This window comes from Cryptotermes secundus, unplaced genomic scaffold (assembly GCF_002891405.2).
Source record: "Cryptotermes secundus unplaced genomic scaffold, Csec_1.0 scaffold989, whole genome shotgun sequence".
Lineage (NCBI taxonomy): Eukaryota > Metazoa > Arthropoda > Insecta > Blattodea > Kalotermitidae > Cryptotermes > Cryptotermes secundus.
Genome location: NW_019738982.1, coordinates 28,114 through 42,505, shown reverse-complemented (window position 1 = coordinate 42,505; position 14,392 = coordinate 28,114). Strand labels below are relative to the sequence as shown.

The following is a 14,392-nucleotide window of genomic DNA, read 5'->3' as shown; positions in this document are numbered from 1 at the left end:
AACTGTAATAAATGAATGAATGAATGAATAAAATGTATATTTAAATAAACACTGTTGCCTATTGCTAGAATGCAATGGACTATGGAATAAATACTCAGGAAAAAGGTGCTATTACTGTTGTGATACAGGTGTATTATATATAAAGAAAATAAATTTTATATTACTACTCGTATATTAATGATCTTGGTGGTCTTTTGATTGTGTATGTAATTTTATATGTTATTTTGATATATGGAATGTATTGCTGTACTGAGTATTTAAATTTTGACGATGATGACTATCTGATTATGTATGTATATTTATATGTTATATTGTATTGTTGACTTGTTCTATATCTGAGGCAGATGCCTCTATGGATTTTTGGAACTATAAATAAATGAATGAATGAATCTCCAAAGTTCATTCTGCTATAATTCTCATCATCCCAATTGCATCCCTGGTTCCTTTTCCTCTTCAGAATCCAAACTGATCTTCTCCAAGTATATCCTCTATTTTCCTTTCAATTCTTCTTTTAAGTATCTTAGCTATTATCTTTGCTGTATGTGCCATAAGGCTTATTATGCAATGGTCGCTGCATTTTGTAGCTTTTGTCTTTTTCTTTAAGGCAATCATTGTCACTTCTGTAAAGTCCTTGGGCCACTCCCCAGTTTCATATATGGTGTTTATTAGTTTTGTCAGTGTTTTCAAACCACCTTCTCCCAGTAACTTAAGCACATCTCCAGGTACATCATCATCTCCTGTATCCTTTCCAGTCCTCATGTCCTTGACAGCTTTTTCCACCTCACTTTGTAAAATATATGGTCCTTTCCCGCCTGTATCTACTTCTTCTTCTGGTTCCACTTCCAAGGTAGAGACAAAATTAAAAAGTGACAAAACATAACATTAGACTCAACTGTCATATTTTCTCATGTTTAGTTGCTAAAACCCCTGACTGCTTGGAATTCAACTGGTCATCTGAAGTAAGGCTTTTCATACTTCACAACATTCAACTATGATTACGGCATGCAATATAATGTAGTCTGATGCACGTCCATCTGAAACATTGCTAGCTAGCTACCTACCTACCTACCTACCAGAATGCATGGTGTCATTCAAATATATTGTCACATTTGTGAATGTGACTATAGATGGCGTTTGGATTGGTAATTGGATTTATTGAACTCTTACAGATTATAACTACAAGTAACTGTAGCACTATCACTGATTCCCACAATCTACAACTCACCACAGCATGCACTACATGTTCTCAGGGTTTCATTGACTGTCGCCTGGTTAACAGTTTCCAAAGTCACAGCTCCCTCAGCTCCTGTGTTCACATCCTTACTGGTCAGCCTAACTCCCAGGCTGGAGGCCATGTCATACCAACTCTTCTCACTGCCGTCCCAAGAGTCTCCTGTAATTGCAGCTACTGCTCCTTATATAGCCTCAGCATAGATCGTGTAAGAAACACCTCTCCCAACAGTTCTTCCACTGTTGTGTCACACAGCTATCCCATGGACTTCGCAGAGAACACCACTTCCCAGTTACTCCTTTGTTTCACGTTACAAATCTGTTGTGGTCATTACTTAACAATGGCCACTGTACAGCTATTTACTTTGTGGTCATTGCCTAGCAACACATCTGCATGCCACAGTACTATGATTTTAATACCAACTGGTCAGAATCTTGAAGTTTAGAATCAAAATATGTCCATATCGTAGTGCCTAACCCAGCATCTCACATCACACCAGCCAGTTTGCCAAAAAGGAATGTAGTTTCATCACAGTGAATGCAAAGCCAAAACTTCTCTTGCAAGAGTACCACTTTCTTGGATGTGACCCCATGTAGCCTGGAAGAAGTTCACTAATGTTTGAGGTGAATGCAGTGTCTCCATCTTCAGGGTTGAAGAGAAAGCCACACAAGGAAACAAGCTAAAAGCAACTACAGTGCTGCTTGTCTACTCAGCTCACTCTTCAACCATGAAGATGGAGGCAGTACATTCCTTTGAAACACCGAAAAATTTCTACCAGACTACATGGGGTCACAGCTGAGAAGACAGTTACTGCTGTGAGAATCTCAAATCTCACAAAGTTTCTTACTATCTGAGAAATGCAGTTTTTAATACAGGGTTATTAAAAAAGAATGAACCAATTTCATGTTGCATTGCTTCAGTTCTCAAGCATCGTCATGGAATGAGTTAGTGACCATTTGAAAGAGGAGTTATCTAAGTTGTGAATGGCTGCCACAGGGGTGCTGAAGTTGCGTCATTCTTCCGGCAATGTTCAGTTGTTCGTTTACCCTCGGAATGGCGAGTCCTGAGCAAAAGGCATTCTGCGTTCTCTACTTCGCGAAAACAAATTCCGTTGTCACGGTGCAGCGTGCTTTTCGAAGGCGATTCGGCATTAATCCGCCCTGTCCTAATAACATTCGACGGTGGTTTTGACAGTTTCAAGAGAGTGGGTGTCTTGTGTAAAGGAAAAAGTCCAGGACGACCACGAGTCTCGGAGGAACAAGTGGCGAGAATCCGTGCTGCGTCTGAGAGGAGCCTGCGGAAGTCAACAAATCGAGCTAGCCGTGAGCTTGCGATTCCTCAATCCACTGTCTGGCATGTGCTAACAGTACGTCTACATATGAAACCATACAGACTGCAGCTCGTTCAGGCACTTACCAATGACGACAAAAAGAAGCGGATGGAATTTTGCGATTCGATGCTGGAGATGATGGAAGACGAAACCTTCATTTCACGTTTAATTTTCAGTGATGAAGGGACTTTCACTTGAGCGGCACAGTCAGTCGTCACAATGTGCGTGTTTGGTGAACAGAGCACCCACATGAAACAGTTGAGCTCGAAAGAGATTCCCCTAAGGAATCAGGACAAGGTTTATGGTCCCTTTTTCTTTGAAGGAAACACAGTTACAGGACAAACCTATCTATATATGCTCCAAAACTGGCTCTTCACTTCACTGCAAGCAGATTCGCATGACTTCATTTTTCAACAAGATGGACCACCGCCCCACTGGCACCTGATGGTCTGAGCTTTTTTAAATGAAAAAGTGCCCCAGCGATGCATTTGTCAGAAGGGGGCCAGAGACCTTGCTCTTTGTGCTTGGCCTGCGAGATCCCCAGACCTCACCGTGTGTGATTTCTTCTTGTGGGGATATGTAAAAGATCACGTTTATGTTCCACCACTACCTACTAACCTCGATGACCTTACACATCGAATAACAACGCGATTAACTCAGTGCATCGTGATATGCTGATATGCGTCTGGGAGGAATTCTCTTATTGCATTGATGTTGCCCGTGCTGCAGGTGGTGGCCACATTGAACACTTGTAAGACAGGAAATAAAAGTTGATTTTGAGTAGAATACTTGTGACTTGAAGAAAGCAGTCTTCTGGGATTTGGCACCGTGTATATGTGGTGTTAACCGACGTTTCGGAGGAACGTATCGCCTCCATCTTCAGGGTAGAAGAAAAAATATAAGAAATCTGCAAGTGAAGAGACCGTGAGAACCGGTAAAAGCAGACTGTGTTGGAAATTTACACAGCTATGTGAGAGCAGAGAAGGAAGGGGGGACGGGCAAGTATACAAGTGAAAACAGTAGTGTGGGTGGAGGGGGGGGGAAGGGAGCTGGGACAAGCATGGTTTTTGTGTAGGGGAGAGAAAGGCAAGGTTAAAGGCTGGGCACTAACCCATAAGCTGAGGAGGGGGGGGTTGTTATGTTGGTTGGTCATGGCCTGTGTGGCCTTCTGGATCTGGCATCATATCCCGGTGGGGGTTTTTAAGAGAACAGATGAGAGGTTTCCAAGACTTGCTGAGACAAAACCCCCCCTTCTCTGTTCATATTTTTTGGATGCAGTTCAATCTCAATTGCCTCCCTAATGATGCGATCCATACAGCGGGTCTTGGTGGCGAGGATGGAGGTATTCTGAAGCTGAATGCAGTGTCCCAGATCGATGCTGCGTTCAGCTACGGCCAACCTGTCCGGTTGTTCGAGACAGATGTGCCGCTGATGCTCCTTCAACCTCATGTCCACGGAGCGGCCTGTCTGCCCAATACAGACCTTCCCGCACTTGCATGGGATACTGTATACACTCGGTGTCCTTAGGCCCAGGCTGTCTTTAACCGGTCGGAGGAAACTGGGTAATTTGTTTGGAGGCAGACCCACTGCTTTGATGTGCCGGGACAGCACTCTGATACGGCTGAATATGGTCCCGACATAGGGAAGGAAGGCGACTGAGCCAGGTTTGTCTTCAGGCCGGCTGATGTTGGGCCAACTGTTGATATACACGGTGCCAAATCCCAGAAGACTGCTTTCTTCATAGTCACCACCGTGAAAGCCTCAAATCTTACTTGTGACTTGGCTGGAGTTTTGTATTACTTTCCTTTAATAAAATATTGTGTAATAAAATCGGTTCATTCTTTTTGAATAACCATGTATTGTGGCAAGCAGACCCATTGCTATGCAACGACCGCAAAATAAATAACTGGACAACGGCCGTTACTGGTACACAGCACGGAAGAACTATATTTTCTGGGTGATCTGTGCTGAGATGTTGTAAGCAGGAGAGTTAGTGAGAAGTTAAGTCAGTCAGTTGAACTGAATTAGTTGGTGAGTCAAGAGTTGCTGTAGCTGAGGTGGGAGCCCCGAGGAAGCGGAATGTCAGCCATTGGAAGCCACTACCAAGCAATGGCAAGTGAAGACATGGCCCTGTGCAAGTGCATGTGTAACAGTGAATCATACTGTACCATCACATGCTGTATCAAAGAGTCCCATAAATCTGATTATCAATTCAGAACCCTTCTACAGTCACCTTACATAAAGTAATGACAATATTAAGCGATATTAGTTACAAACAGAAGTTCTTATTTTTGAGTACACTGTATCCCACTATAAGAAACACTGATCTAACTCAGAAGTATCTACATAGAGTATTTATGATGATTAAAAATTATTAGTTCTCACAAAACTTCATCAGTAATACATTCCTAGCATGGGTACAAGCACACAAAAATAAGACTAAAATTCTTCTTCTTTTCCATTCTTAAACATTTCCGCTTTACGGGGGTTGTCCTGCAACAAAGTTTCTTCATCCATCTGCCTTCCCATAGTTCCTCTCACTCTTCCTTCCTTTTGCATGACATCTTTTCTAATCTCTGCTCTTGATGTTGGAAGATAAAGTAGTAAATAACAGAATAAGACTATGAGAACATTTTAAGAACAAAAGATAAAGAATCTCAATAAATAAATTGTTCAAATTTATTTATTTCATGACTGGCTGACTGACTCCATGGGGCTGAATCCTTCTTGAAAAGCTGTCAGTTGCTCAACTACTTACAAATTTCACACTATTTTATGGAACCTGATGGTTCATTTCTGCATTCACAAGACCCTTCCACCAGTCCCTATGCTGAGCCAGATGAATCCAGTCCATACCACCCCATTCCATTTCTCTAATATTATCCTCCCACCTGTGTCAACAAGAATGCAATCTATGCAATGCTGAGTGTGTAACCTTCATGACGCTAAGTGAGATTCTAAACTGGAACCCCTGGAATATAAAGCATGAATCCTAACTATATGAGGTATGCAACTTCACTCTGAATCCTTTGTGTTCCTGATATAAACCTCATCCTTCATCCACAGAAGTAAATGGCACTCACCTTAAAAATCATAAACCTCTTCTTTATGGAATCTCCTACCATCGGAATAGAAAGAAAGTGGGTAAACTGCTGTTTCTGTCGTGCTGACATAACTATCAGGTTAATCCTTCTTCCAGCAGCTGATACCATGCTCTTAGTGCTTCCGATGATAACTGAAAATATGGATCACCCCATTACACACACTTCATGAAACTCATTCAGTATACTGACTCAGCTGCCCTGGTTTCTAGATAAAAACTACTGCTCTGTACACTAACATATCCTACTGAAGGTATTTACAGCCCAAATAATCTGCCATGAATTCATGTTGCATACGTATATATGGCCCAATTTCTATTTATGGGTGTCAGGAAAAGGAACCTCCCAAGTTTGTAAGTTTGTACCTAGCAATTCTAACCAGATATGATCTCTTGCTTTGTTTTCCCCATGAACCCTACAGTTAACAGATAGCAGCACTATCTGTCTCAAATCAGAAGCCCTTGTTGACTGCCCAATATTGCATAGTTACCCAGTAAGATAAAAGATTAAGTTGTCCCTGTGCCTGAGAACTATGCCAGCATGATGACAAACATCCAGGAATGGATAAAAACAGTATAATGTGTATTATTTAATAAGGTTCTTGCAACAGCTGTAGGGGCATCACGCATAAAAACAAGGGGTACAGTATACAACAAATCAGTGCAAATTGTGCCTATGGCAATAACACAGATATCATTGGGAGAGTGGGGAGGGCAGTTACAGAAGCATTAGAAAATTCTGAAAGAACTGCATGCAGGAGAGATGGGACTACAAACTCAGAACATCTCTGGCAGTAAATTTAAACAGGTGCTCCTTCCAAAGCACAAACAGATAACTAGCCAATAACTAATTTTAATCCTCCTCTGCAGTCACAGTTACCACAGCTGCATTGATTAACTCTTTCAGTTCATTAAAGTTGGCCAATTGTCCATCTTGCTCAAACACAGCACTTCTCACATCAATCCACTAGAAAAAGTAGTCTTGGCAGCTTGGTGACTGCAACTGCAGACTCTGAAATCAGCAAATCTGACATGCCCAAACAATTTTTTCTTTTGGACTTTTTGTCCAAAGCGCTCTGAATCGGTGCACTGGGCAAACAGCCGTGTAAAACAGTGGATCACTGCAGCTGTTGATAACAGCAACTCTAAGAGATGGGCTGAAGTTGGTTATGAGCCATGTTTCCGTCGTGCTGCAAGAGTGGATCACTGCAGCTGTTGATAACAGCAACTCTAAGAGATGGGCTGGAGTTGGTTATGAGCTATGTTTCTGTCGTGCTGCAAGAGGAACACATGTGAAAACTTACCTCAGAAACTTTCTGGGTTCCAACCTATTTCAGTTAATTGTTTCTTTAGTATATGCAATGCTTAAGAAAATACAGACTCCTAAAACCTCACAGTGACTTTCTGGATACCTTGTGTTTACAACCAATGCCCCATGAGGATGTGATGACAAATAATTTGAGAGCTACTGTGTTCTTGAGGAATCTATACCTTCATCTTCAGGGCAGATTACAGAAGCGACAGGCTTCCCGAAAATATCAGTAACCATCTATAACATTACATTACATTACATTGTATCCCAGAAGGTTGGACTTTTCAGCAGTTTGGCACTCTGAAATTCAGACTTCTGTCCAAATGCTCTGCCTACAAGACCCACCTTCCAAATACAAGCCAGTTGCTTGCATGCAGGAACACACTGTTTTATGTAAGAGATTTCATTTCTGGTATTAAATTCCCAACTTCAAAAGGAGCATCCTGATCTTTAGCAAATCCTGCCTACTATCTGTTAGAGATGATGAGAAATATTGCTGGTACCAATGCATCCATCTTGCCCCTGTCTTGGAACATGGATCTGAGTCTTAGTTTCATTCTCAAGCCGACGACGCACAGCACCCTTAGATCCAACCACACGTGCAAAATAGTATCTGCAAGAAAGAAGTGAAATACACAATAAAGTATCAGATACTTAGATTTGTTGACCAGCTGCAAAAGGCCATTATCTTGTCCTATTATCATAACTGTCCAGCCAAGACCACTCGCTTACCAAGGAATACACCTTGGTGTACCTGAGTGGGCTAAGAACTAAAACAAGAAAGCTATTTAATATAGCAAAAAGAACAGGGCTGTGGGAAACCTACAAGGAAACCCTCACCTGTTATAATAAAGAAATAAGGAAAGCCAAGTGATCCTCACGGAGGAGGTACCGCCAGATCAATGATGTACCAGGCAGTGCCAGACTCATGATGGTCATGGCAAAACAGGCGACCAACAAGGTCAGTACTATCAAGCTGTCTGATGGTAAGTATACCCAAACTGGGAAAAGGACACTGAAAGAACTGTTCAGAGTTCACTTCCCTGATTCAAAGCTGATTGATGATTCAGGTGATGGGTAGGTCCAGCAGAACCTGGGCATATGTAGACACATAACGAACAGGGGAGACTGGAACCTGGCCAGTCAGGTAATCACTCAATCAAAAATTAGATGGGCGTTAGGTACCTTCAAACCATTTAAGTCTGCGGGAACAGAAGAAATTGTTCCAGCACTTCTGCAGGAAAGGATGGAACATTTAGTCCCACACCTATGCCGCATATTCAGAGCCTGCATGGCGCATGGGTTTATCCCTATGGCCTGGAGGCAAGTCAAAGTGACATCTATACCGAAGCCCAGGAAACTTGATTATACCAAGGCTAAGGTTTATCGTCCTATCAGCCTGTTGTTTTTCCTTTTGAAGACAATGGAGAAAGTAGTAGATAGATATATTACGGACGGTGCATTGAAGATTCATTCTCTGCATCAAAACCAGCATGCTTACCAAATAGGTAAATCTACTGAAACAGCACTGCATAATGTGGTTACACACATAGAAAATGCCATCGAATGCAAGGATATTGCCCTTGGAGCATTCCTTGACATAGAGGGGGCCTTTGACAGAACCTCTTTAGACACAATAAAACAGGCTGCTGAAAGGCATGGCATTGAGCCCACAATATGCAGATGGATCTGCGCTATGCTGGAAAACAGGAATATAAGTGCTACATTGTCTGGAGAGACCCTGAGAGCGTCTGCGGCGAGAGGGTGTCCACAGGGAGGTGTTCTCTCCCCTCTGCTGTGGAGCCTGGTCTTGGATGATCATCTTTGAGAGCTCAACAGTAAAGGTCATTTCACAGTAGGATATGCTGATGACATAACAATCCTAATAGATGGGAAATTCCCTTACACTGTGTCAGAGGTCTTACAAACAGCCCTGCACACAGTTCAACAGTGGTGCGAAAGAACAAACTTGTCTATCAATCCAAACAAGACGGTCATTATACCATTTACTAGGAGGAGGAATATCAAGGGGCTTAAGGAACCAATGCTCTTCAGTCAAGCGATCTGGCTATCCAATGAAGTCAAGTACCTTGAATAACATTAGATGAGGGACTGACATGGAAAAAACAGCTGGACAAGGCTATTAACAAGGTCTATAAGGCCTTCTGGACATGCAGAGGCACATTTGGAAAAAAATGGGGACTGAAACCAAAGATGGTGTATTGGATATATACTGCTGTAGTAAGAGCCATAATTACCTATGCTGCCACTATATGGTGGGAATTACGGGAGCAATGAGAACAGCTCCAACAGCTGCAATGGAAATCCTACTAGGACTCCCCCACTGCATCTGCAGATGGAAGCAGAGGCCAAGTTAGGAAATTACAGATTACATTGCAATGATCAGTGAAGACCTAAATCTGTTGGTTTTGGACACTCATACATGATTCAGGACATGAAAAAGGAACCCATCCTACGGATGGGATCTGATAAAATGACACTGAAACATGTCTATGGAAAACCCTTCATGATCAGATTTCCTGATAGAAGTGAATGGAAAGAGGGGTTTCATCCTGATAGAAATGGGAGACTAATCTTGTATACAGATGGTTCCAAGACAAATAAAGGCACTGAAGCTGGAGTGCATTGTGATGGCACAAGGCAGAAACGCAGTTTCGGTCTTGGTCAGTGTACTACAGTATTCCATGCAGAAGTGTATGCCATTAATGCATGCACAATTGAGAATTTAGATAGAAACTACAAAAATATGAATATCTATATTCTATCAGATAGTTAAGCTGCAATCAAAGCACTTGGTACACATCAAATCACTTCAAAATTGGTTTGGGATTGCCACCAATCCCTCTTACAACTGGCCAGACATAACAGAGTTCAGGTGATATGGGTGCCATGAGGGTATTGCTGGGAATGAAACCGTAGATCAGCTGGCAAGAACAGAATCTGAACAGACGTTCATGAGACCTGAACCAGCTTGCAACATCTCAATTGGAGTTGCCAAGAAAGCGATCATGGAGTGGACTAACTGAAATCACAAAAAGCACTGGGAATCCACAACTGGACTCAAACAGACAAAAGGATTTATACCAGGACCCTCTGCCAAGAGAATGAGGGACTTGTTAAAATTAAACAGAGATCAACTCAGATGAGTGGTAGGATTACTTACTGGACACTGCCACCTAAAAGGGCACCTTTTCAAACTGGGAGTGACAGACAACCCAACTCGTGAAAGGTGCATACAAGAAGATGAATCAGCCACACACACTTTATGTGATTGTGAGGCTACAGCTTACCTAAGATATCACCACCTGGGTCAATTCTTCATGGAACCAAGTGACTTTTATGATGTCCCCATAAATAAAGTCCTACATTTCATTCAAAGTGTAGGATTAATAAAGGGTTAACCCAAAGGGGAAGCACAATAGATCACTGAAGGTCACAGTGTATGGGCCACTTTTATGGCTCACCCCTCATACTCATAATCACCAAGTACTTACATATTAACAATGACACAAGTAAATTTAAAAGCATTACTGACATATTAGTAGTGCTGCCACCAATTGTATAACTTTATTTGTAACACAAAACTTAAAGCATAACCTTTGATTTTCATAAATTTATGTTTAAAAACGAAACCAAAAGCACAACCAGGTGCGATAGCTGTTGGAGGGGAATTTTAAGGCTTGGCATCAGTCTTGTTTTTACAAATAAATTCCCAAGGCTGGCAGTGTTAACACAGAGGTAAATGTTAAAGTTACATGGGTCCCCTGTTAATGAGTAAGAACAAAATTAATATTATTTATAATGCCAGAGAACTATCAAAATAAGCAGATCAGTTTGAAGGACATAATTTCTAACCGTGGAATGAGAAGAGATGCTCTGTATCTTCCATCTTCTGTAGTTTCAATCTCAAAAGATTCACCAAGTTCTTCTACTGGACAGTCAGAATCTGAAATTACCAAAGTATCTTTATCAGACCACTAGATGTCTCTGTTCTCATATTACAGTGATGATAGCATGAAAATAATGTGCGGATGAACTCAGGTAAAGACTGTCAAATTTCTGTATTTGGTATACCCTGAAACAGTTTAACAAATGTCTGGATGGCCCACAATAAACTGCATGAAAAGGCACAACTTAATTTTAATTGAAGAAAGCAGTCTTCTGGGATTTGGCACCGTGTATATGTGGTGTTAACCGACGTTTCGGAGGAACGTATCGCCTCCATCTTCAGGGTAGAAGAAAAAATATAAGAAATCTGCAAGCGAAGAGACCGTGAGAACTGGTAAAAGCAGACTGGTGTTGGAAATATACACAGCTATGTGAGAGCAGAGAAGGAAGGGGGGAACGGCAAGTATACAAGTGAAAACAGTAGTGTGGGAGGAGGGGGGGGGAAGGGAGCTGGGACAAGCATGGTTTTTGTGTAGGGGAGAGAAAGGCAAGGTTAAAGGCTGGGCACTAACCCATAAGCTGAGGAGGGGGGGTTGTTATGTTGGTTGGTCATGGCCTGTGTGGCCTTCTGGATCTCGCGTCATATGCCGGTGGGGGTTTTTAAGCAAACAGATGAGAGGCTTCCAAGACTTGCTGAGACAAAACTTTGCCTTTACCTCCCCCAACACAAAAACCATGCTTGTCCCAGCTCCTCCCCCCCCCTCCCACACTACTGTTTTCACTTGTATACTTGCTGTTCCCCCCTTCCTTCTCTGCTCTCACATAGCTGTGTATATTTCCAACACCAGTCTGCTTTTACTGGTTCTCACGGTCTCTTCGCTTACAGATTTCTTATATTTTTTCTTCTACCCTGAAGATGGAGGCGATACGTTCCTCCGAAACGTCAGTTAACACCACATATACACGGTGCCAAATCCCAGAAGACTGCTTTCTTCATAGTCACTGCTGTGAAAGCCTCAAATCTTACTTAATTTTAATTCATTACTAATCAACCACCCTACCATTGGACACTATACTGTCTGAGCTACTGACAGCATTGTTAAATAAATCACAAATAAATAAATGGGTCTGGGGAGAGTCATGAATTTCTTGAAGACGTCTGCACAGTGGATGGGCCTGCAACACTATGAGGCAGTGCATGAAGATGTGTGCTCTGATTGCTGTCAGAAGTTCCAGGAAGATTCCTGGTACTCATTTCTGTCAGAGGCTAAGTCAATCCTAGGGCCATAGTGAGGCTGGAAGGATTAGGTCAATTGGAAAAGTCGAATGATTTCATAGGGAATCAAACCCGCAACTTTCAAGCTTGTAGCATAGTGCCTCAACCAACTACTCTACCACATGTCCCTGCTGTCAGAAGTAGAGACAACAGAAATTCGAAATATGGTTCAAATGTCAAGCCAGAAACAGGCTATCCTCAGACTTACATGTTTTTCCTCATATTCTCTAGGCAAACACAGCGACAATAACATAAATTAGACTACAAACATTTCTTTCCACATTCTTTACATACAATTCATTATGCACTAATCACCCTGTCACTTCATGCTACATAAATAACAGACAGTTGCTACTGATTTATTTATTAGTGGGGAACTTAGGTAACTTCAAAAGTTACCACCATGTTGTCTGCTACAATAGTGCTGCCAACCTTAGAAGTTTATTTCCAAAAACAAAACCTAAAGCCTATCCTTAGAATTTGTCTCAAAGAAATGAAATAAATCCACACAGTTTCAGGCCCTTGGTTCTGTTTAAAAAATTAAGCTTCCAACTTTTTCTTAAAAGTAAATATACAAAACTTTCTCTAAGTTTTTTACTTAACAAACAAACTTCTGTGGCTGACAATGCTATTGTGGCAGGCAACATTTTATATTTACTTTGGTCAACTGTAAATATGTAAATACTAACCAGCACTATCATATTGCAGTGGGTGCTGGATTTTGGTTAAAGCAGAAAAATGGTACATTGAGGTGGCATAAATAGATTCCTCAGTACATTAGTTGCAATAATCTGAACAGACCATGTCTAAAATGAAACTTGTGGAAAACAGATCCACAAAACCAGAAAGAAAGTACTGTCAGAAATGAAGGCCAATAGATTGTCCAGAATAGAAAAAGTCCAGAGTACAGAATATGTAGCTGCACTGTTACTATTTCTGGACTGCAGTTTAGTGGCAAGTATAAAAGAGAAACATATACAAAGTCTGCTGCAAAGATGTGGAAGTCTTGACTTTCCACTGCCCTTCCTATTACATTGCTACAACACACCAGTGTTAGCATGCAAGTTTCCCTACTTCAGACAATGTTGAGCAGATTAGAAGATTTATAAATAGCCTTCTGATGATAATGAAAATTAGCAATAAATCACCATTAGGCTTCAAATAATGAACATAAATAAAGCACAGGTGCTATCATGTTAACATAATTATGAATATAATAAATCAAGAGTGTAACGGGAATTGACTATAAACTAAGATTCGCGGCTTTTCTCGCCCTCTGCTTGCAAATTTGCTGTTAACTGTGGCAGGGTCATTCTTTCTCATCACTCCTGTGTAAACGTTTAAAATGACTCTCATCTCATTCAATACGCGAACTGGGCTAGTAATACGGAAAGGAATCTGGTACGCAATGGACAATACTTCCTGGAGACGCGTGAAATGTCCTGTACTGGTGTATCCAAGATTCAGTTATGATATAAGACACAAATGTATATTTACTTAAGCTGGAAAACAACAAATCTACAATTCATTAATATACAAACAGATAACCTGGAGGGTAACATACTTCCTTCTGCGAATCCATCGTCTGCAAATTGTTCATCCTCCTCTCCTCTGAAGGATGAGTCCTCAATATTTAGTCTATAGCATCTGCCCTCTATCCACATTAAATCTGGCTTCAATATGTCCATTGGAAGCACAATGATTACTGTTCAGTCCATGAGCGGTCCATTAGTCTGCCAACGAGATGTGAAATTAAGGCACAATCAAGTTATCAAGTTACATGTCTAAGATAAAATTGCGATATAGTATATATAGCTGCAATCGAATGAGATCTATCGATTGTTGTGGCAAATTTAGATCTGTAGATGAACATTATTCCCTTTGCACTACCCATGATTTGGCGATCTTCGATCGATCCGTGGTCACCGACTACCCACCACGGTTGCCCTGGTTAGGTCTCAGGGCAGGACATGTGGGATTTGAGGCAGATAAATTGGCACTGGGGCAGGTTTCCTCCAAGTACTACGGGCTTCCCTGCCAATTTATGTAACACCAATTGCTGCATATCCATTAATCATCACTACAGTCTCGATATTTACGTCATTAAATGTGAAACTTCGAAAATGCAGTTTTAAATGGGAAATTAAATTATTCTAATTCATTAATTCATTTGTTCATCAGGAACATATACCTATCGACAGTGATTAATAAGTTGTTTAAGGGACAGAGCTCAA

General features: G+C 41.3%; 1 protein-coding gene across 6 annotated transcripts in view; it reads right to left on the bottom strand.

The window, feature by feature from the left end:
• LOC111871538 (activating signal cointegrator 1 complex subunit 1) overlaps nt 1-13,965 on the bottom strand; it is a 35,310-nt gene extending 21,345 nt beyond the window's left edge. For 5 of the 6 annotated variants that reach the window (XR_002844040.2, XR_002844042.2, XR_002844041.2 and 2 more), the window contains exons 1-4: nt 13,723-13,964; nt 10,850-10,940; nt 7,477-7,586; nt 5,645-5,796 (exon numbers count right to left, since the gene is read on the bottom strand). Coding sequence is in view for 1 of the 6 variants with exons in the window: in XM_023864704.2 (XP_023720472.1) it covers nt 5,645-5,796; nt 7,477-7,586; nt 10,850-10,940; nt 13,723-13,846 (477 nt within the window). In the remaining 5 variants the exon portion in view is untranslated. Of the gene's footprint in view, nt 1-5,644; nt 5,797-7,476; nt 7,587-10,849; nt 10,941-13,722 lie in introns of all 6 variants that reach the window. The other variant, XR_002844043.2, reaches the window with a different exon arrangement.
• Nucleotides 13,966-14,392: the final 427 nt, after the last annotated feature.